A 21677-nucleotide genomic window follows, 5' to 3' on the forward strand; every position below is an offset into this window, starting at 1 on the left:
TGACCCTTGTTGTGTCTGCAACATGGAGGAAGAATCAGTCTTGCACGCCCTGAAGGATTGCAGTTTGGCTCGCGCTATTTGGTGTTGAAGCAATTTCTCTTAGCTAGTTGAAGGAGCTTTTGTTTTGAGAAGTTGAGTAATGAAGAGATGGAGTGTTTTGTCACTGTTTGTTGGGCTGTGTGGGGTGCTAGAAATAGTTGGGTTATGGTGAGTGAATTTCTGGAACCTGAAAAGACCATTTCTTATGCTCTGAAAACTTGCGGAGAGGTACATGAGGAATGTGGAAAGGTGATGAAGGGAGGTGGTGCAAGAGGCAACCTGCCAGCTAGCTGGGCTCCTCCCAGTCAGCACTATTGGAAGCTCAATGTGGACGCAGGGGTATTAGGGGGTGTGGGTTCGGGGTTGGGTTGGGTTCTGTTATCAGGGATGAAGTGGGAGCAGTGAAGTGTTGTGGTGTGTACCAAAAGGCTGAAACTTGGGATGTATTTACGGCAGAAGCTAAGGCAGTCTGGTGGGAATTGTAGCTAGAGTTGGAGGAAGGCTTTGATAGTCTGGTGGTTGAGAGTGATTGCTCGAGTGTTATAGAAGCCCTGCGCTCCAAGTCAAGTGGTTCAAGCTCTTTTCACTTAATTGTGGAGGATATATTAGATTTATATGTAGTTTTTCTAATATGGTGTGGTGTTTTGTTAAACGAAACGGGAACAAGGTAGCTCATGCGTTAGCTCATTTTCAACCTGGGGAGGTCGGCCAACGTGTGTAGAATAATGTAATCTTGGATCGTATTTTGGATGTAGCTTCAACTGATCTATTAATCTAGTCCCCTTTGGTGGGTTTCTTAAGTTGTCTAAATTTGGTCGGGTTGAGCCAGACTGACTTTGACCAGGTCTAAATTTTATTGCGTTAAAAGGTTATTCTTGTGTTAGCTGGGCACGTAAAGTAATATAGTAGCTAAGGTAGGATATGGGTAATAAGTCCGAATACATTTGCCTTTGGCAGCAGTGTTTTGATTCAATAAATGAACAAAATACAAACTACCTTGATCTCCAAAGAGTATTATTTTTATTTTACATGTCAATGTATAACTTTGACCATTACTATCTTTTACCTTCTTTTTTTTTGGTGAAAGAGTGGAAAAACCCCAAAAACAACACACAAAACAATAGGAAGGGAAAAAAAAAACGAAAGGCATAAACAAAACAAAAACAAACACAAACTAATCCTTCTTCCTAGGAATAAGCCTAGCTTGCAAACTCCAATTAGGTCCTCCAATAAAACGGCTTGAAAATCCCTCGGGACCGCTTCAAAAAGCACTATAATTTGACTCGAGTGAACTCCAAAGTTAGCTAACCAATTTGCAGCCCGATTAGCTTCTCTGTAGCAATGCTTAATACGCACCTCCCACCCTTGACGTAGAATGATGGCTTTGCACTTTCGTACCATGTGAATATAAGGGAAATGGGGTGGGCTTTTTCAAATTAAGTCGATTTTCACAACCATTAATCCAACCTTGCCTTGCTTGTGTCTCATATTATGCAGCATCTCTTTTCTGTATCGTTTCAATTTTATCAGATGTCTCCGAAGAGACTAGTATGTAGCATCTCTTGAACAATAATAATATTATCCGTAATTTGTCTTTGCGGGACGAAGCTACATTGAGTGGGGGAAATAAGAGTCAAAAGAAGAGGTTTCAACCTGTTAACAATCACCTTAGTTACAATTTTATATGTGATGTTACATAACCCAATAGGACGGAATTCATTCAACCCCTCTAGAAATGCTCTGCCCTCCAACACATTCTTGACTAGATTGATCACACTCGGAGCTACTAAATCCCAATAATGCTGATAAAAGAGGGGTTGAAAACTGTTAGGCCCAGGTGCTTTGAACGGTTTCATTTAGGAATGGCAACGGATCGGATTCGGGTCGGATGTGGCTAAACCCGAATCCGATCCGTTTAGTAAACGGATCCTGGACTCGGATCCGAAAAGTCCGAATCTGATCCGACTCGTAATTTTCGGATCCGAATCCGGTCCGTTTATACGGACCTCCGAAATGATCCGATTACTTTTTTTATTTTTATTTTTTGTAATGTCATATACCTATAATTGATTGTATTGTCATACCAATTAAAGTATAAACATGACATATTCAAATTATAATTACATAACAAAATTTTGCTATAAAACAAGCAAATAATTGTCCCAAGTTATAGAGAATATGCTTATACTCTCGGATTCGGACTCGGATCAGACTCCATCGGACTTTGCGCAGAGTCCAAGTCCGATCCACCTCCTATTCGGATTCGGATCTATTTTACCGGATTCGGATTCGGATTCGGACTAATTTTAAACGGATTCGAATCGGATTTTTTCCTTCGGATCGGATCGGATTCGAATCGAACTCGGATTAAGTTGCCATCCCTAGTTTCATTCCTATAAGAGCCCTCTTAATTTCACATTCTGCGAAAGGGCAAAGATAACACTCCAATTCGGAGCCTCAATATAGGGAAATTGATCAGTCAGCAACTTTTCCCTTGCAAATGGAGCAACTTCCTCTTAGAATAAATTGCTCCAAAATTTCACTACCATAGATTTCACACGATCAAGGCATTGAATCCAGTTCCCATCTCCATCTTGCAAGGTCTCAATATGATTTCTTCGTCTTCTCATAATAGTTGGCAGGTGAAAATATCTCGTTTGTGTTTCTATCCTCATCACGAATAGCCTCAACTCTTGATTTTTGAAACCATAACACCCTTCCTGATCGAGCACATAATCCATTTCACGCCGAAGGGTAGCTTTAAGATTAATAATATGCCTATCTCTCCCCAACGCAAGCTTCTTTTGAATACCTTCAAGCCTTGCCAAAAATTGTGACTTCTTTCAAAATATGTTATGGAAAACTTCTTTGTTCCAATCTGCAAGAAAATCTGCAAACTGCTTGAGAAACGAGATAAGTGGCACACTATTTTCCCATTTAGCTTTAATAAATTCATCAAATCTTTCATGACTCATCCACGTCGCTTGAAATCGAAAAGGTTTAATAGCAGTAGGAATACGAGTAAAATCATTCGTGCTAATAAGGATAGGGCAGTGATCACTCTTAGATTTTGGTAAATTTCTTAAAGCTACCTCATCGAAACGAACCCTCCAATCAACATTCACCAATCCACGGTCTAATCTAGCAGATTTAAAAGTTTCGGGCTTAGTACCTCTAAACCATGTATTCTCCAAACCCGAAAAACCAAGGTCAATAAGTTCATTGTTGGCATTCCACTCCGCAAAGTTACTACAACGCCGCACATCTCTTAGCAAACCACACCATTCCTTTCCTTCATACTACTAGTTTCATTAAAATCTCCAACCATTAACCATGGCCCATTACAATTTCTTTTAATTTGCTCTAAAGCTTCCATAATTGCTTCCAAAGAGCAGAATCTGGACTTGTATATATAGCCAAGAACAACCATGGCGCATCACCAATTTTCTTAATTTCAATTCTACAGTAAGTTGTTGAGAATGGCTTCCATATATTTTGTAACAGTTACCAATTCTGCCCTCCAGAATTGCCGAATTCCACCAACAAAGCCTTGACCCTCCACCCTCATTTGACCCGAAAAGCCAATCCTATCACAAATGCTTTGAGCTTGAGCTCCGCTGATATGGGTCTCCACAAGGGCAAGAATAGTGGGATTTTTTATATGAACCAACTCCTTAATGATCGACACTTTATTACCAACTCCTTGCATATTCCAAACCATTATTTTGATCGACATATATATTAAAATTAGGAAATTAAGGATATTGATCATAAACGTTCAAGGGAACATTAGGCAGAAGATATAAATACGCTTCCATCAGCGCTTTCAGGGGACCCAGCGTCCTGATTGAAATCTGAAACGTAGCCATTAAGTCAGGTGGATTGTGTTCCGGTGACATGTATGAATTCACTTGAAAAAGCACCATGTTCACCAGGGGATGGCTGGTTACTATCGTCTGACCCTCCGTGTTGTAGTCTATGAAGGCATCGTATGATGGGGGGATTCGAGCTTCCAGCAGGCTCACTGGAACATTGATCGGATTCATGTTGTTGCACACTCAAAGAATCTGAATTGCTATCACTCTCAACAACTTTGGGTCTCAATGCTGAAGGAGTAATCGAAGCTATTTCATACATATTCTCTTTCCCAAAATACCTGCTTGGAGTAAGGAAATTAAAGGAACTTTTTAAGGAAAGAGATTTATTATTACTATTATCTCTTTTTATATATCTATTTATGAAAGGCTTATAATCCTTATTTTTGGAAATTAAAGGTAATTCTATGACCTTCCTCCTTATCTTTGTCGACTAGAAAAAATATATTTCCTTAAATATATTTCCTTAAAAAACATCCTATTGCCCATTAACAAATCATTATTGCCATTCGAATTCTTTTCCAATTGAGAAGAGTCACCAAGATTAATTGTAGCCTTATTTAACACATCAAGCTCCTTAGATTCAATCGAGATCTTTTCTTGATGGATTTCTTCCACTGCCATATCTTGATATTTTCCTAAATTCACACTGCTAATCTTAGGGGAAATATTCCCCGAGATCTTTTCCATATCAATCTCCTTTGTAGGATTTCTTGGAATAATTTTCTGTTCTTGTTCATTAATATCCTCTACTTCAAGGATATCAAACCTAGAGTCGAACTTGAGGCTTTCTCATTCGTTTTGCCATTATGGTTTTCACTCGAACCTCAAGGCACCCATTGACTTGTCACTTTGGGAGCCTTGGTTACTCCCCGATGATTGACACGTGAACTATGTTCTTCCCTAACTAATTAGCATTCTCCTTTCCACCTGTCTTCCTTAAAGATCTTTGGACAATCATCCATGCACCACAGGGGTCTTGTTCTTCTGGCCTAGGGGCATTATGCACGATCAAGTCATTCTCAAAAGCATTCGACACTTTTGCTTCATTAGAATTTAACTCAAAAGTATCACATTGATCATCTTTACGTCCCAATTTACCACACTTGAAACATATGAGTCTCAACCCTTCATATTTGATCCTCCAAATACGACCATTCTATCTGAACTTAGCAAGTAATGGCTTGGTAAGGTCAACCTCTATACTGAACCTAACAAATTGCCCTCTGTTCTTGGACTCAGTGTGTTTGTCGATTCGAATCACTCAACCTATCTTAGATCCAATTTTATGCAAGAAACTGTTATCAAAATATTCCACCGATAAATTTGGAATTCTTACCCACGCCGTCAATTTCTTAATCGATTCTTCATCAAGAATGAAGTTTGGAACCCATTTGCGGGTAGTTAAATAGGTATCCCCTATAATCCAAGGGCCCTGAGTTAAGACATAGTCATAATCATCCATGTTATTGAAGCGGACAATGTAATATGCACACCCCACATTAGTCAGCGCAATGTCTCCCTTCAGGCTCCATTTCAAGCGCAATCTTCTTATTAGCACTTCATACCTTAATTTTTTTTTCAAAAAGCTTAATAATAAGTGAATTTTTCCATGGCAGACGAAGTCTTCTCTTCTCAGAGAAGGATAGTCGGACATTTCTCATCATCAGGGATTTCATCATCCGATATTTCCTCATCCCCTCCAGAGTACTCATCATACAAAGGGTTCAAAGTTCCTAAAAAGCCTTTTGTTGCTTTCCAATACAAGGAATTTTGGTGGACAACCTTCCCTATTTCCTCGGTCCCCATAGCCATTTCTTCATTTTCACCTACGTTTCTTGAATTCTAATGTAACAAACTATCATTACCCCTCTTGAATTTCTTATTTGACCTTTGAAGAAGGTCATCATTTTCTTCACTCGACAACCCTAGTTCTTCTCTCTCTGCACTCAGCATTAACTATTTGCTTATTTTAACCTTCTATCAATAAAGAAAAAAAAATTTGTTCTAAAATAAATAAATAACTCCGTACATTCATTCGCACTGTTAATAATAATATCAATTTCACTAAATGCCATTGAGTTTTTTAAAATATTCACTAAATGCCATGAATTTTTCTTGAATTCACTAAATGTCACCAAGCTTTTAAAAAATTCAGCGAATGTCATTAATGACTAACGGTCGTGAACTCTGTAAGTCATTAGGATTAAATCATGACACGTGTCATAATATAGTTGGTTCATTTTAATTATTTGGTTTATAATTAGAATGAAGAATGAAGAATGAAGAAAATGGTGATAGTGAAAGTTATAGTTTTTTTTTTTTTTTTTTTTTTTTTTTTTTTTTTTTTTGTCATTAACCTGCAAATGACTTCCTTTTTTTTTTAAAAAAAAAAAAAAAAAAAAAGATTGGAGTTTTGGAGGAAATTGGTGAGAAGTTATAAAAACACTCGTAAATTATAGGAAAAATTGCCACCATTAATCTCAACTTTGCTCCGTTCGCCGATATTAATCTCAAGTTCAGTTTATTCCCTATCACTCCCAACTTTGCACCCTATTAATTTTTGTCATCCCCATATGACCTGCAATTAGTTAATCAGGTTTTGTGAGTTAGATTTTTTTTAATATTTAATTGGTTGAAAAAAAGAGAAAATAAAAACAAAAGAAAAATGTAAAAAATAAAATAAAATCCCTAAAACTAACACAACCAACACACCACCACCACCGGCAGCACAGTGCAGCCCGACACCTACCCCACCTCTGATGCACACGCCCTCCCTTCCTAGCCCATGACTATTGGAAAACCTATCCCAACCCTAAACAGTCATTTCCCCACTTAAAAAACAACCCCCTCTCCCCAAAAGCGACCTCCAAAATTGGCCACAAATGGGCGAAATTGGCCGATGTTGGGGCTCAATGGTTGATTTCAACCCTTTACTGGCCGATTTTGGCCATTAGTGGCTGATTTCGTGGCCGTTTTAGGGAAAGGGGTTTCGTTTTGGACGGTTTAGGGCTGTGGGACTTGGAGATGGGTGGGTTTTGATGGTCGTGGCCGGGAAAGGGGATGGGTTGCGTTGTTCAGGGCTGGAAAGAGCGGGAGAGGGGATGGGTAACCACCAACTAGTCTAGTAGTAAAAGGAGCGGGAGAGTGGTGGCTGCAAGCGCGACATCAGATCTAGTAGCAGCCAGCAATAGTTGCAGCAACCGCCACCACTAGAGCAACAGAAGGAACGGAGAATGGTGGATTTTTACTGGATTTCATGGTAATCGAAGGAGAAAAGGGGAGGTGGTCGAGGAAGCGCCAACACCGGGGGAGAGGAAGGATTCTAACGGCTGTCGGCGCTAGGGGGAAGAGGTTAGGGTGGTCGTGGTGGCAACGAGCTGGGCATGAGTGGTTTTTGGGTTTTTTTGTTTGTTTTATAAAAAAATTTAAATTTTGTTTAAAGCAAATTATACGCCGACAAGTGTGTTGTAACCTATTATATTAGGTTGGATGATCAGTTGGGGGTGATAAAAATTAATAGGGTGCAAATTTGAGAGTGATAGGAAATAAATAGAAGTTGAGATTAATATCGACGGATGAAGCAAAATTAGGAATAATGGTGGCAATTTTTCCTAAATTATGTATAAGATAACATTTTTTACTACAACGATATTATTACCATAAGAGGAAAGTACAGTACAATAATGGAACTAACACGTTTCAAAAGTATACCACTAAAAAAAAATACAATGAGTCACACTTTGAAAAATAATTAAATTAGAATAGATTATGATAACTTAAGATGTTATAATTAAACACAAACCACTAATAATTTTAAACAAAGCACTCCGGGAATATAATATGATATCAACCAGAAAACATCTTCTGGTTATTAGTTCATGACTTCATGCAACAGCAAATCGAGCGTTGCATGAAAATAACGCAATCATTTGATCAGTACAAACCAATGTATAAATTAGCGATAACCAAATATCAATTGAATGAACCAATATCGAATCAAAAATAGTACTAGTAATTGTTATATTGAAATCAGTGGATAGCTCAAAAATTTGCAATTTCCACCTCAACCATATATCTTTTGCTTGGTGTATGCACGAGGTAAGAATTAGTTAATCCCATAGTGAGTCGTCCGGAACTTCATCCTCCCAACCTCGAACCGCTTCAAAATCATTGTTATAGAAGAAAGAGTCATCGATCATTTGAGTGTCTGTCATGGTAGACCACATTTGTGGTGACTCCAAGGGAGACTCGTTGATAGCTTGAATTTGCATAGGCGACAGCCCAACCCTCATTGGGGACGAGGAGGAGGCATACGAGGGTTGGGCAGTCGCCTGTGCAGCCTGCATGTTATAGGGGTTTATACAACCCCTTGCTTGCAGGGCGGCTGCAGCATCCTGAGCCGCTCTGCGAATATCCTCTGCTCTAGAGCTGGCAGGACAAGGTAACTCATCTGCCAGCTCTGGAAAGTTGAGGACAGCACCACGCCCTCTGAGATGAAATGCAGCTACGTCGTATGCAATGGCTGCCATCTCTTGGGTGTCGAAACTCCCCAACCATATCCTCGTCTTCTTCCCTGGCTCGCGTATCTCTGTCACCCACTTACCCCATTTCCTTTTCCTTACTCCCCTGTATTGTGAAGCAATGCCACCTCTCGATCGAACATAAGAGTTGCTATCTTCCATAAAAAGTAATTAGTTTTTAGACTAAGTTTTTTTATACAAATTATCAACATATAAAACAATGACTCGAACTCATATATATATAGAGAGAGAGAGAGAGATCCATACATACATCGTTACTCAAGCTTTTGTAAAATGATCATCTTAGTCAGTGGAGCTTAAATGTGGGGCACTAATTAATCTATGTACCTCTAACAATTACAGAGTGACCTTCCTAGCAATTGCAGGTTTAGTATGTCATTTTAGCAGATTATTTTTTTTCAACATTGGGTTATAGATGTATGGCATTCTTCTGGCAACCAATTGGACATTGACGTCGAAAAATATCTTTGATTTTTAGTGTTCTATACATGTTTAAGGGTTAAAAATGTACAAATGCGTGAATCATAACAAAGATTAAGATATATTAGTGAGTCTTATGAACTTTTGAAGCACCAAGGACATGGGAATAAAAAAGAAAATAAGGTATCCTGTTGAAGACGCGGTTTAATCTTAAGTGGCGGAAGAGGAACAAAGCTTGGACCTACTAATCCATTAATAAACTAGTTACTACTCACTAGTATACCATACTCATATCCTACTTGTGTGGGCCATAAGTTATCTAGTCCAGGTAAATAGAAGAACAATGTATCAATAATCCCAAAAAGTTTTACTCTTTTCAAAGCTGATACTTTGATGTAATGTTTTTTTTATCCCCTGCTACCAAATAGTCCCTCCATTCCTTTTTTACATTCCTATTTCTAAAATTACATGGAAATTAAGAAACTTTGAATAAAACAAATAATAAAAAACAAAGTACAATGGGAATCACAAGACATTTATTGATATCATTGAGTAAAATAAAAATTGAATAATATTTATTGATACACATGTCATCAATCATTTGAAAAGAAAAAGGAGCAATAACATTTTTTTGGTGAAAAATAAAAGCCACTACAAGAAAATAACCTTTTCGTAGCGATTTTTTTTAACCTTTAGTATCGATTGTAATTGCAACAAAAGGCTTTCCCAACGAATGGTCATTCGATACAATATCCCCCGTTGCCTTAGCGTTTAGTAGTGGTTTTCAATATCGCTGGGGTTGGCCTCAATAATCGATACGTTTACAAGATTCGAACATGCAACCTCAAACTCTTATATTAAATGTTTCACCAATAAGCTATGACATATTTTATATATTCTTTGTCAAACAATATTTATATATCTAGTGTTGAAAAGACTTTTCGTATCGATTTTTAGGATTTACTAGCGATTGTAAATGATACGATTTCTCAAAATTATATAAATGTGTAAAAATAGTGTGGATATGTATTATTATGTTTTCCGTATCGATTTTATATGGGAAAACCATGGCGATTGTAAAAATGATACGACATCCTTAATTATTTCACAAACATACTTGCATATTGTAGCGAATGTACAATCGCTACGAAATAATCACTACGAAAAGAGATTTTTCTTGTAGTTAACGACCAATTATATTCATCTAAAGTAATACACATGGATTCTGAATTTTTTAAGGCATTAATAAGAATGAGAATGAGAAAATAACAATGAGAAAATAGAGAAAGCATTAATTACAAAACAGAAAAATAAGGATAATTTGGAATATTAGGTAAAAATTTACTTACTAAAAACGAAAAGTAGGAATGTAATTTTGAAATACCCAAAAAGGAAAACATAAATGTAAAAAAGGGACGGAGGGTGTACATTTTTTTTTACAACAAATATCAAATACTTTAAGTCTTTAACGAATGATTCTACTGTGTCATTTTTCAAAAAATGACACCATAACACGCTGACGTGGCATGTTATCGTTGGTCAATTTTATATTTATTTTTAAAAGACAAATTATACTATACATGTATGTATTATTATAAATACATGTATTTTTTACAAAAATACATAGTTATAGTATTTAATTTTTTTTTTTAAACAAATTATTATCGAATTTTCTTCCCTGAGCGTACCTTGTGGCTTCATGGTTTTTGCTATTGAAGGCCGGAATTGTTGTAATTGAGTGGCGAATTGTTGTAATTGAGTGGTGAATTGCTGTAATTGTTGGTGGATGGGAGGTTCTATAATAGTTGTTGTGTTTTAATGTTGTTGGTGAAGCGTGGATTGAAGGTGGTGGTTGTTGCTGCGGTTGGAGGCCGAAATTGTTGTAATTAGGTGACAAATTGATGTAATTGACGATGGATTGAAGTTCTAATTGTCGCAATTGGTGCTGTGTTTTGGTGCTATTGGTGGAGCGTGAATTGAAGGTGGCAATTGTTGCTGCGATTGGAGGCCGAACTTATTGTAATTGGGTAATAAATTGATGTAATTGATGGTGGATTGGAGGTATTGTTGCAATTGCTGCGTTTTGGTGTTGGTTAATTGAAGTGGCGTGAGTTGAAGGTGGTGGTTGCGTTGGTGACGAAAATGGTGCTGCTTTGCGGTTGAAGTTGGGTGCGTGGTGGTGATTGCGGGGCTGAAGGATGCAGCAGACTGGGCTACTATATTGTAGCATTGCGGTGGGTGGAGCAGCAAAAGCCGATAGGGCTACTGGTGGCTGCTCTGTTGTCCGGCGGTTGGAGGTGATTGTTGTTTTGCTGCTAGGTGGTGCGGCAGTAGTGGTTGTTGGGTTGCAGGCTTGTTGTTGGTGGTGAAAAGGCAGGGACACAAAGGGATTTTTATAATTTTGATTAAGTATTTCTTACAAAATACATGTATAAGAATACATAATATAAATACAATTTTTAATTTTTAATATATTATGGACCTTAAAAATAATTCAAAATAAAACTTAAAATACAAAATATCGGCCAATTATATTTCGCCACATCAGCATATTATGGTGTCATTTTTTAAGAATGACATTGTAGAATTTTTAGTCTTTAACCAACTTAAATTAGTAGAATTTTACATGTAAATATGTAATATTGGGTGTTATCTCTGCTATCCCTAATTATGAGAGAGAGTGTATATTTCCAATGTAGATATAATACAGTAGTATAATTAGGGGCGGATCCAACGGGGGTTCAACTGAGATCCGGAAAAAAATGGGAATTTTATTTTTTTTTAAAAAAAAAAAACAGAAAAAGTAGATAAATATTATTTGAAACAATTATATACAATGTTTTGTGCAGTGCGTAGCTTAGTTGGATAGGTTAGTGTAGAGTTGGGCAGCAGGTCTTGGCCTGAGTTCGAGTCTACCAAGACACATTTTAAGTGTTTTTTTTTTTTTTTTTTTTTTTACTTTTTTGTCTTTTTTCCCCTATCCTTAGTAGCCAACCATGCCATCCTCAGTAGTATTCTCAATAAAATGAACAACCTAACTTAGAAAATAGCAACACACACACACAAAAACAAAAACAAACAAAAAAAAAAAAAATGTAAATGTCGTGATTTAAATTTTATTTTTTTTAATATTTAATTTTTATGTTTCATCTCTTATCTCTTTGAGCACATGTAAATACGTTGATTTAATATTTTTTTTCTTCAAAACAAACATCATAAAATAAGAATCTATAAGAAACAAAGTTTTATGTTTCAAAATTTCTTTCAAAAGCAGATGTCGTGAATCAGTTCCAGATTTAATTGCTAAATGTAAACATTGTAGCCTGAAAGTAAGGAGCCATAACTTCAAACCAGTCCCGGAGTCACTAAGAGGCTAGTATGAATACTTAAACATCAATCCCTGTTCCAAATGAGCCAGTTTAAACTTTAAATTTATGAATTATTGTATATGATCATTCTATTTCGCAATTTTACTAAAATTTGAACTCATTTTATTGTGTACTTGTGTATTAGTATTTATTTGAACACTCTATTTTATACTTGAATACCCGATTTATATCCGTGCATTCGGACATCGGGTGTTTAATGAAGTTCGAACCCCCTAGGTACAATTCCTAGATCTGCCACTGAGTATAATTAAAATTATAATAAATAATGAAAACGTTACATAGTGAGCATGAGAGAATCTTTGTGTATATTAATATATATCTATTAACTATTACTAAAACAAAACATTGCTGACATCATCTCTTCTCAAAAGTGTATATGTGTCGCTTTCTTATAAAAAAATTTCCCACTTAAAACCATTGATGATGTCATTTTTTTTGTGATAGTTTTTTTTAAAAAAATAAAAAATAAATAAAAAAAAAACTGATATTTTTCCCTTTTATGTGATACTTCGTAAACAAGCTAAGTAAGTTCTTTCAACGACTTTAATATAGAAAATCAAAGTCTCGTAAATTGAATAGCAACTAAGATCTATCATTCTCTCTCTTCAATTTCTTAACACTAATATTCAAACGTCCAAACATTTCCTAAAATATTCAAACTGTATTTTATTTAAGAAATCTCTTTTATATTAGTATATACGAGTTCTATTTTAATTTTTTTTTATTAAAACCGTGCATCGCACGGGGATAATATATATATATTGTGAAGTTTTGGGCGGGATTCTAACTTTTTAGGGGGGTTGGTTATTTAAATAACAAAAAAAAAAAAAAAAAAAAAAAATCCCTGATTTAGTATAGAGTTATAGTTAACGGATCATCTCAACCAAAACTTAAGTTGATAATTAAGTCTCGGATATATAATTTATACTCCATCACATCTCTTCACATGCACAATAGCCCGTAAGGCTTGAAATGTGGATGGAGCATGGGCCCTTCTCATGCCGACTTTGATATCATGTCAACGGATCATCTTAACCAAAAGGTTAAGCTGATGGCTGAAGCCTAAGAATATATTTTATACTAATAAATCTTGGCTGCACTCTAGTGCAGCTAGGATAGCTGCAACAGGTTATGTAATATGAACATTTAGTAAAAAAATATGAACACGTAAAAAAATGAACATTTGGTAATATAATAATGGACACGTAAAATAAAAAAGAACATTTAGCATTAAAAAGTGAACATGTTAAATTACTTAGTATATTAAAAGTGAACATGATTATCATATAATCTTTAAATTGATGAGCCATGACCTTAAAGATGCCTCCGCTCTCACTACCCCTCTTTCAACCACCTGGGTAGCCGTCGTGGCCACCTGACGGTGGTTCGTCCACTCAGCCATGGCTGGCCCTCCAAAAATTGATTCTTTTTCTTTTTTTTGTTTTGTTTCTTTTTTTTTTTTAGATTAATCTAATTAAACAACCTTTGTAAAATTAGATTAAATTTGGTCTTTTGAATTAAAACACAACACTTATGCCTAATTCAATTTTGAAATCAAATTCATAATTCAATTTCAAATCTAGGGTTTTTCACAAAATTAATTCAAATTTAATTTAACTCTTAAATCAAATTATTGATTATACAAAAAAAATTGATATTTTATGTAACAAATCAATTTAATTAAATTTATGAAGCATAAATATTCAAAAATTATCAAAATTAAGCACAAAATCAAAATTTAGGGCTTTATTTCAATCACAATTATCGAAAATTCTAGGGCTTTAATCGGATTTTGCTAGAATAATTGAGCAATTTAAATCATATTTAAACAATTTCAAAAATTAAATCTCATTTAATATAAAGATTGAACCATAATTAAATTATTCTCCCTCCTAATTGAATTAAAATTGTGGACTATCAAAGAATTAATATTCAATATATGTACATGCATAGGCTAACTGATACCACTGTAGGAGTTTATAGGTATGATTGCAGAAAACATGAATCATATTCATATAGCACCTAATCCCAAGATCATACATAACACATAAAGAATTAGAATTAATACCTTTGTAGAGTGATTCGACGTATGATCGAGCAAGAACAATAAGGAGAATAGGAACCCTACATGTGATTCCTCTACTTGGTCCATGGGTACAGATTAAACCTCCACTAATGCTAGTTAGTTGTGATTGAACCCTTCAATCAACCTTCAACGGAGAAGAGAGATACAAACTAACCACAAACCACCATGAACAAGCACCACACACGCCACCAAGGTGGCCGGCCGTACAGACGTGAAGGGGAGGAGAGAGAGATGGATTAGGGTTTGGAATATTGGTTGCCTTGTTTCACAATTGACTGACTGTTAATTGTGACTTATGTCAACCCTAGTGATATGTCTGTTTTATATAGTGTTTTATCCCCGTCCCGTGGTCGTAATTAGTAGTGTTTTTGGCTCTTCCGGGCCACTTTTATTACTAATTTGTGTGTTCTAGTGTTTTCGTAGTTTTAGTTGTATTTTACAGGAAATTGCACTCTTGGAGCATTTTCCCGGGCTTTATTGGATCGACTACGGAAGCTAGAAGGACACGACCACTTTTGGAGCCCAAGATCGGTGAGAGCCGGTGATTAAGGGCTCGGTAATTTAGATCACGAGGCATTTGGACCAAGTATTCGAGACCCGGGAGGAAATATGGATTGGGCCGAGAAATCTAGCCCAATCGAAGTTCAAGCCTCGAAAAAGAAGACCGGGCCTGATCGGGCAAGCATACGCCCGATCGGGCGACTGCGCTCATAAGTGCCCTCAAGGAAAAGGCGCGCCCGATCGGGTGAGCTTAGCTCGATCGGGCGCGGCACATCAGTGAAGGCGTTGTAAAAAAGGCGGGCCCGATCGGGCGGCCCTTCGCCCGATCGGGCGCGTGTTTTCTTAGGACCTGATTAAGTTTAGTTTTAATTCTTGTTTTAGGAGAGGTTTATATACGTTTTTTGTACGGAATTATTACTTACCTCTTTTCTTAGACTTTCTCTCTCTACTTAGTATTTTTCTCTCTCTTAAATTCTCTCTAAACTTTTGTTCTTAATACTTCCTTTAATTCCAGATTTATTTTGGTACAATTTCTTCCCTTTTTAATTTCAGCTATTTTAATTGTTTTCTTGATTATGCTTTTAATTATTTACTTGATTGGTTTAGTTATGATGATCAGTGAGTAGTTCCATTCTAGGGTTTATGGGGATCCATAATTAATATGAAGGGATAGTTTGTTATTATTGATTGTTGATATTGCATGATAATTTCCTATTGAATTGTTTTAATTCTTTGCAATTAGATTATGAATCGAGCAGATGTAATTTGATTGTGAATGTTTAGCAATATTGAATTGATGAATCGAGCAGATGTTGATTTAATATTAAAGGCTATTTTTAATAGGAACTTAGGTCTAGTAAATTGCGAGAGCCTGTTAGATCTATGTTGATTAATAAATTGCGAGAGCCTGTTAATCATGTTATCTATGCATTGTTAATTATTAATTACTTTGTTCTATCCCGGAATATTAATTATTGGTGAACCTGTGACCCTAGGTTTCCTTATTATTGATTCTTTTCTCCCTAAACTTATTCTTCGTAGTATAGAATTCATACTTAAAAATATTGGTTACTTAGATAATTTAGAGTATAATAATTAATTAGAATTAAAAAGACCTGTTTCCCTGTGGAGTTCGACCCTACTTCCCTATCTACCTTAGTTAGTGATTTAGGTAATTATTTTTTATTAGGGGATACGACTTTACCCTGTCAAAATTTGGCGCCGTTGCCGGGGAAACGGTTTTATTTTTATTTTCTGATTATATTTTTGTAGTCTAGATTATCCCCCCTTTTTGCCTCAGAGAACATTAGTTCTTTGAGGCAAATCTCATATTTGTCTTTAGTTCTTTGTTTATGCCCAGGTGTTCCAGATCAGGTGACATCCCTTTTGATCCTGAGATCGAGCGTTCTTTTCATAGGCAAAGGAGACTTTATAGACAAATTCTGGCGGGTTCTGAGGAGGACAACGATCGAAGAGATCCTCCCCCTGATTCTAGTGACACAGATATTCCTTCAGATTCAGAATCAGAGATGACGGCCCAGAAGAAACTCAGTGATTATTCGCAACCGAAACTCACAGATTTCCCGCACCTTACTCCCACTCCGGCTCTAGATGGAGTTCAATTTGAGATCAAGCCCTAATTTATCACTATGATAGAGAGAAAGCAGTTCAGCGGAGCTAAGGGTGAAGATCCCAATCTTCACATCGCAGATTTCTGCCAATATTGTAACACCATTAATTAGACAAGCCGGGGTCACGCAAGACCAAATCTGGGAGATTCTTTTTCCCTTTTCATTATGTGGCAAAGCAAAATTATGGTTTAATGGTTTGAATAGAACTGCACTTGGTATTCCTAACTGGGAAACTCTTGCTTTGAATTTCTATAATAAATATTATCCTGCAGAGAGAACAGCGGTGCTAAGGAGTGCTATTCAGAACTTCGCTCAAGAGGCCGACGAAACATTATATGAGGCTTGGGAGAGGTTCAAGGATCTACAGAGAGAGTGCCCCCACCACAATCTAGCACAATGGCAATTGATCCAAGCATTTTATAATGGACTTGGAAATTCTTCTAGATCAGTACTAGATTCGGCTGCTAGTGGGAGGTTTATGAATTTAAATGTGGATGATGCAGGACAGGTTATCGAAGACATGGCAATACACAATTCCCAATATGGGAATCCGAGGGGGTTTGGAAATAAAGGAAAACATAATGTTGATTCCGTATCCTTTTTGCAAGCTCAATTAACATCTATTTGTCAAAAATTAGATAATCTTACTGCTGCTCCTAACTCTATAGCTAATGTTTCTGCTGTTGCTAACCATGAAGCTTTTTGTGAAAATTGTGGAATTGTAGGTCATTGGGAGCAAGATTGTAGGAGCTCTATGGAACAAGTTAATGCCTTTCAAACCTATAGGCAAAATAACCCCTATTCCAACTCCTACAATGCCGGTTATAAAAATCATCCTTATCTTTCATACCGGAGTACTAATGTACAAAATCCTCCACCTCCACAACAACCACAACAGCAAACACCACCACAGCAAAAATATTATCATCCTAATGCCGGCCAGAAAAGCCAAGCACCACCCTCATCATCTTCCGACCCTACCATGACAGAAATTAGAGCAATGCTTGCCAATATGCAAAAGCATATGGAGAGTAGGGATGCGCAAATTGATTCTATCCTAGCCCATAATAAAATCATGGACAATCAAATTGCACAACTTTCATCTACCCTACAATCCCGTCAGCAGGGAGCTCTACCATCACAACCTATCCATCCTACAGATCATGCTAATGCAATCACTCTAAGGAGTGGTTCACATTATGATGAACCTCCTATGCCAAAGGAAGATAGACCAGTTCCTGATCTAGATTCCTCTATACCAAACGGTAATCCTGCTAGCCCTGCAGGGCTACAAATAGATACTAACCCTACTAATGTTTCTGTGCAGGGTAAATCGCAGGATAAGGGAGGAGATGTGCAGAGCCCAGTTATCAAGCTTCCATTCCCTAATAGACAACTGAAGAATAAGCTTGATAAACAATTCGGTAAGTTTTTAGATGTTGTGAAAAACCTGCAGGTAACAGTTCCTTTCACTGATTTAATCACTCAAGTACCTGCTTATGCTAAATTCATGAAAGACATTCTGACTAGGAAAAGGGCCTTTAATGAAGTAGAAATTTTAGCTTTCACGGAGGAGTGTAGCGCTTATTTGCAAAATAAATCCCCTCCTAAATTAAAGGATCCCGGTAGTTTTTCTATCCCTTGTCACATTGGGAATGTTTTTATTGATAAAGCTCTGTGTGATTTGGGTGCCAGTGTCAGTGTCATGCCATCATCTATCTACGCTAAATTAAATATGGGAGACTTAAAAATTACTAATATAACTTTGTAAATGGCAGATCGTTCGGTAAAATACCCCTTAGGTATTTTAGAGGACGTACCTGTCAGAGTTGGAAAATTTTTTATTCCTGTTGATTTTGTTGTTTTAGACATGGCAGAGGACACACAAATACCCATTATATTAGGTAGGCCTTTCCTCCACACTGCAGGAGCGATTATTGATGTGAAAAATGGTAAACTAACCCTTTCTGTAGGTGACGATAATGTTACCTTTAATTTAGGGAAGGTTTTGAAAGGGCCTATGTTAGAGGAAAATTGTTGCTACATTGATACAATTGATATAATGGACGATATTTGTGATGATAGCTTGCCACAGGTTCTTGCGAAGGATCCCTTAGAGGAAGTTCTCTGCGGGAATTTATCTAGCGACAATGCAAACGTTTGGGGTAATGAGGTACAGGATATTGAAAAGGCTCTTTCCTTAGAATAGTTAAGCCCCAAGGAGACAATGAAGGTAGTAAATTTAGTTCAGGAATCAAAACCTGCAGAGGTCAAGAAACCTGAGCTAAAACCTCTCCCTTCTCATTTAAAATATGTTTTTCTCGATGAACAGGAACTACACCCCGTGATCATCAGTACTACACTCACTGACCTACAATCTTCCCAACTTCTAGGGGTCCTCAAAACCCATAAGAAGGCTATAGGGTACAGTATTGATGATCTCAAGGGTATTAGCCCTGATTTTTGCATGCACAGGATTCATCTAGAGGAAAATTACAAGCCCTGCATTCAACCCCAACGAAGATTAAATCCCAACATGCAGGAAGTAGTCAAGAAGGAGGTGATGAAATTACTTGATGCAGGTATTATCTATCCTATCTCTGACTCCAAGTGGGTAAGTCCTGTGCAGGTAGTACCGAAGAAGGGTGGGATTACTGTGATAACAAATGAAAAAAATGAATTAATTCCCACTAGAACTGTAACAGGGTGGCGTATGTGCATAGACTATCGTAGATTAAATATCGCCACTAAAAAGGATCACTTCCCTCTTCCCTTTATAGATCAAATGCTTGAGAGGTTAGCCAATCACAAATTCTTTTTCTATTTGGACGGGTATTCGGGATTTTTCCAAATTCCGATTCACCCTGAAGATCAGGAAAAGACTACCTTCACATGCCCTTATGGCACTTTTGCATATCGTAGAATGCCCTTTGGTTTATGTAATGCACCCGCTACCTTTCAACGTTGCATGATGAGTATTTTTTCTGATTTCATAGAGTCTATTATGGAGGTCTTTATGGATGATTTTAGCGTATATGGTTCTTCATTTGATTCATGCTTAATTAATCTCGCTAAAATTTTGAAAAGATGTGAAGAGTGCAACTTGGTCCTTAATTGGGAAAAATGTCACTTTATGGTGACAGAGGGAGTAGTCCTTGGCCATATTGTATCTGATAAGGGCATACAAGTAGACAGGGCTAAAATATCAGTGATTGAGCAATTACCTCCCCCAGTCAATGTTAAGGGAGTTAGAAGCTTCTTGGGTCATGCGGGGTTTTATCGCCGCTTTATCAAAGATTTTTCAAAAATTGCTAAACCACTGACACAACTTTTGCTCAAGGATGCCCCATTTATTTTTACTGACGAGTGTCTTGAGGCTTTTAACAGGATTAAGCAGGCTTTGATATCGGCACCCATCATATGTGCCCCCGATTGGAACCTTCCTTTCGAGATCATGTGTGATGCAAGCGACTTTGCACTAGGAGCCGTGCTCGGACAGAGGAAGGACAAGGTTTTGCATGCTATTTATTATGCTAGCAAAACCTTGGATGAAGCCCAAGTCAACTATGCCACCACAGAAAAGGAGTTTCTTGCTGTTATTTATGCTTTAGAAAAATTTAGGTCATATCTAGTTGGTTCTAAAGTTATTGTTTTTACTGATCATGCAGCATTGAAATACCTGATAGCCAAGGCGGAATCAAAGCCAAGGCTACTCCGGTGGGTTCTCCTGCTCCAAGATTTCAACATAGAAATAAAAGATAAAAAGGGAGCAGAGAACGTAGTGGCAGACCACTTGTCACGTATCAGGTATGATGAGGGTAAGGATTCTTTACCTATAGATGATTCTTTCCCTTATGACAACCTGTATGCAGTTGTAGAGCATCACCCTTGGTATGCTGATTTTGCTAATTATATAGTGGGTGGTACTCTACCTCCTGACTTGTCCTACCAACAGAAAAAGAAATTCCTTTATGATGTTAAACATTATTTTTGGGATGATCCTTTTTTGTTTCGTGAGTGTGCAAATGGATTATTTCGCAGGTGTGTTCCCGAATGGGAGGTTCACGGCGTCCTTACCAGTTGTCATACTTCATCCTACGGTGGACATCATGGCCCCACTAAAACGGTGGCCAAGATCAATGAGTCAGGCTTCTTTTGGCCTACTATGTTTAAAGATGCTAACACTTTTGTGCAGGCTTGTGACTCTTGCCAGAGGACTGGCAACATTTCGCGGAGGCATGAGATGCCCCAAACTGGGATTTTCGAAGTTGAAATATTTGATGTTTGGGGTATCGATTATATGGGGCCGTTCCCATCTTCCAATGGGAATTGTTACATACTTGTAGCCGTCGATTATGTGTCCAAGTGGGTAGAAGCCATAGCTTCACCAACAAACGATTCTAAGATAGTCATCAAGCTTTTCAAGAAGATCATATTTCCCAGGTTTGGTGTTCCACGAGCTATTATTAGTGATGGGGGTACCCACTTCCATGAAAAACAATTGGATAACCTCCTTAAGAAGTATGGCGTATATCATAGAACAGGGCTTAGTTACCACCCTCAAACTAGTGGTCAAGTTGAGGTCTCTAATAGGGAAATCAAGGCGATCCTAGAAAAGGTAGTATCCAAGTCAAGGAAAGATTGGAGCATGAATCTTGATGACACACTTTGGGCATACCGAACAGCATTTAAGACACCGATTGGTACTTCACCTTATAGATTGGTTTATGGTAAGGCATGTCATCTTCCCGTAGAATTCGAGTACAAAGCCTTTTGGGCGATCAAAGAGCTTAATATGGATTCTAAGGCCGCGGGTAAGAAGAGACTTCTTCAACTCAATGAGTTGGATGAGTTTAGATTGTCGGCATATGATAGTGCGCGGATCTACAAGGAGAAGACCAAGAAGTGGCATGACAAGAGGATCTTACCAAGAGAGTTTGCACCGGGTGATAAGGTTCTTCTCTTTAATTCTAGATTGAAGATTTTCCCAGGAAAGTTGAAGTCTAGGTGGTCCGGTCCCTTCACTGTCACAAAGGTGAACAAATTTGGTTCGGTGGAGTTGGTGAATGACAAAGGTGAAGAGTTTAAGGTAAATGGCCAAAGGTTGAAAGTGTATCATGAAGGTGCTACCATTAGAGATGTGGAGGAGACTCTCCTAACTCCACTTCCAACATGAGCTTCAAGGTGGTAAG

General features: G+C 37.3%; 1 protein-coding gene and 1 pseudogene across 1 annotated transcript; both read right to left on the reverse strand.

Moving 5' to 3' along the window:
* Nucleotides 1–2882: 2882 nt before the first annotated feature.
* Nucleotides 2883–3760, reverse strand: LOC145563653 (uncharacterized). Its single transcript, XM_081624090.1, has 2 exons — nt 3548–3760; nt 2883–3338 (listed from the first exon to the last, which is right to left on the reverse strand). The coding sequence occupies exons 1-2, from the start codon at nt 3758–3760 to the stop codon at nt 2883–2885; spliced, it is 669 nt and encodes a 222-aa protein (XP_081480216.1).
* A 4266-nt stretch (nt 3761–8026) lies between these two features.
* Nucleotides 8027–8599, reverse strand: LOC145584403 (ethylene-responsive transcription factor ERF022 pseudogene; annotated as a pseudogene).
* Nucleotides 8600–21677: the final 13078 nt, after the last annotated feature.

This window comes from Chenopodium album, chromosome 1, assembly GCF_948465745.1.
Source record: "Chenopodium album chromosome 1, dcCheAlbu1.1, whole genome shotgun sequence".
NCBI classification, from domain to species: domain Eukaryota; kingdom Viridiplantae; phylum Streptophyta; class Magnoliopsida; order Caryophyllales; family Amaranthaceae; genus Chenopodium; species Chenopodium album.

What these genes read in the sequence shown, in the direction of transcription:
- LOC145563653 (XM_081624090.1), bottom strand. Translation starts at nt 3,760, where the DNA reads ATGGTTTGGAATATGCAAGGAGTTGGTAATAAAGTGTCGATCATTAAG. An exon ending in AATTCTGGAGGGCAGAATTG is followed by an intron (nt 3,339 to 3,547) that starts GTAACTGTTACA and finishes TGAAACTAGTAG; the next exon opens with TATGAAGGAAAGGAATGGTG.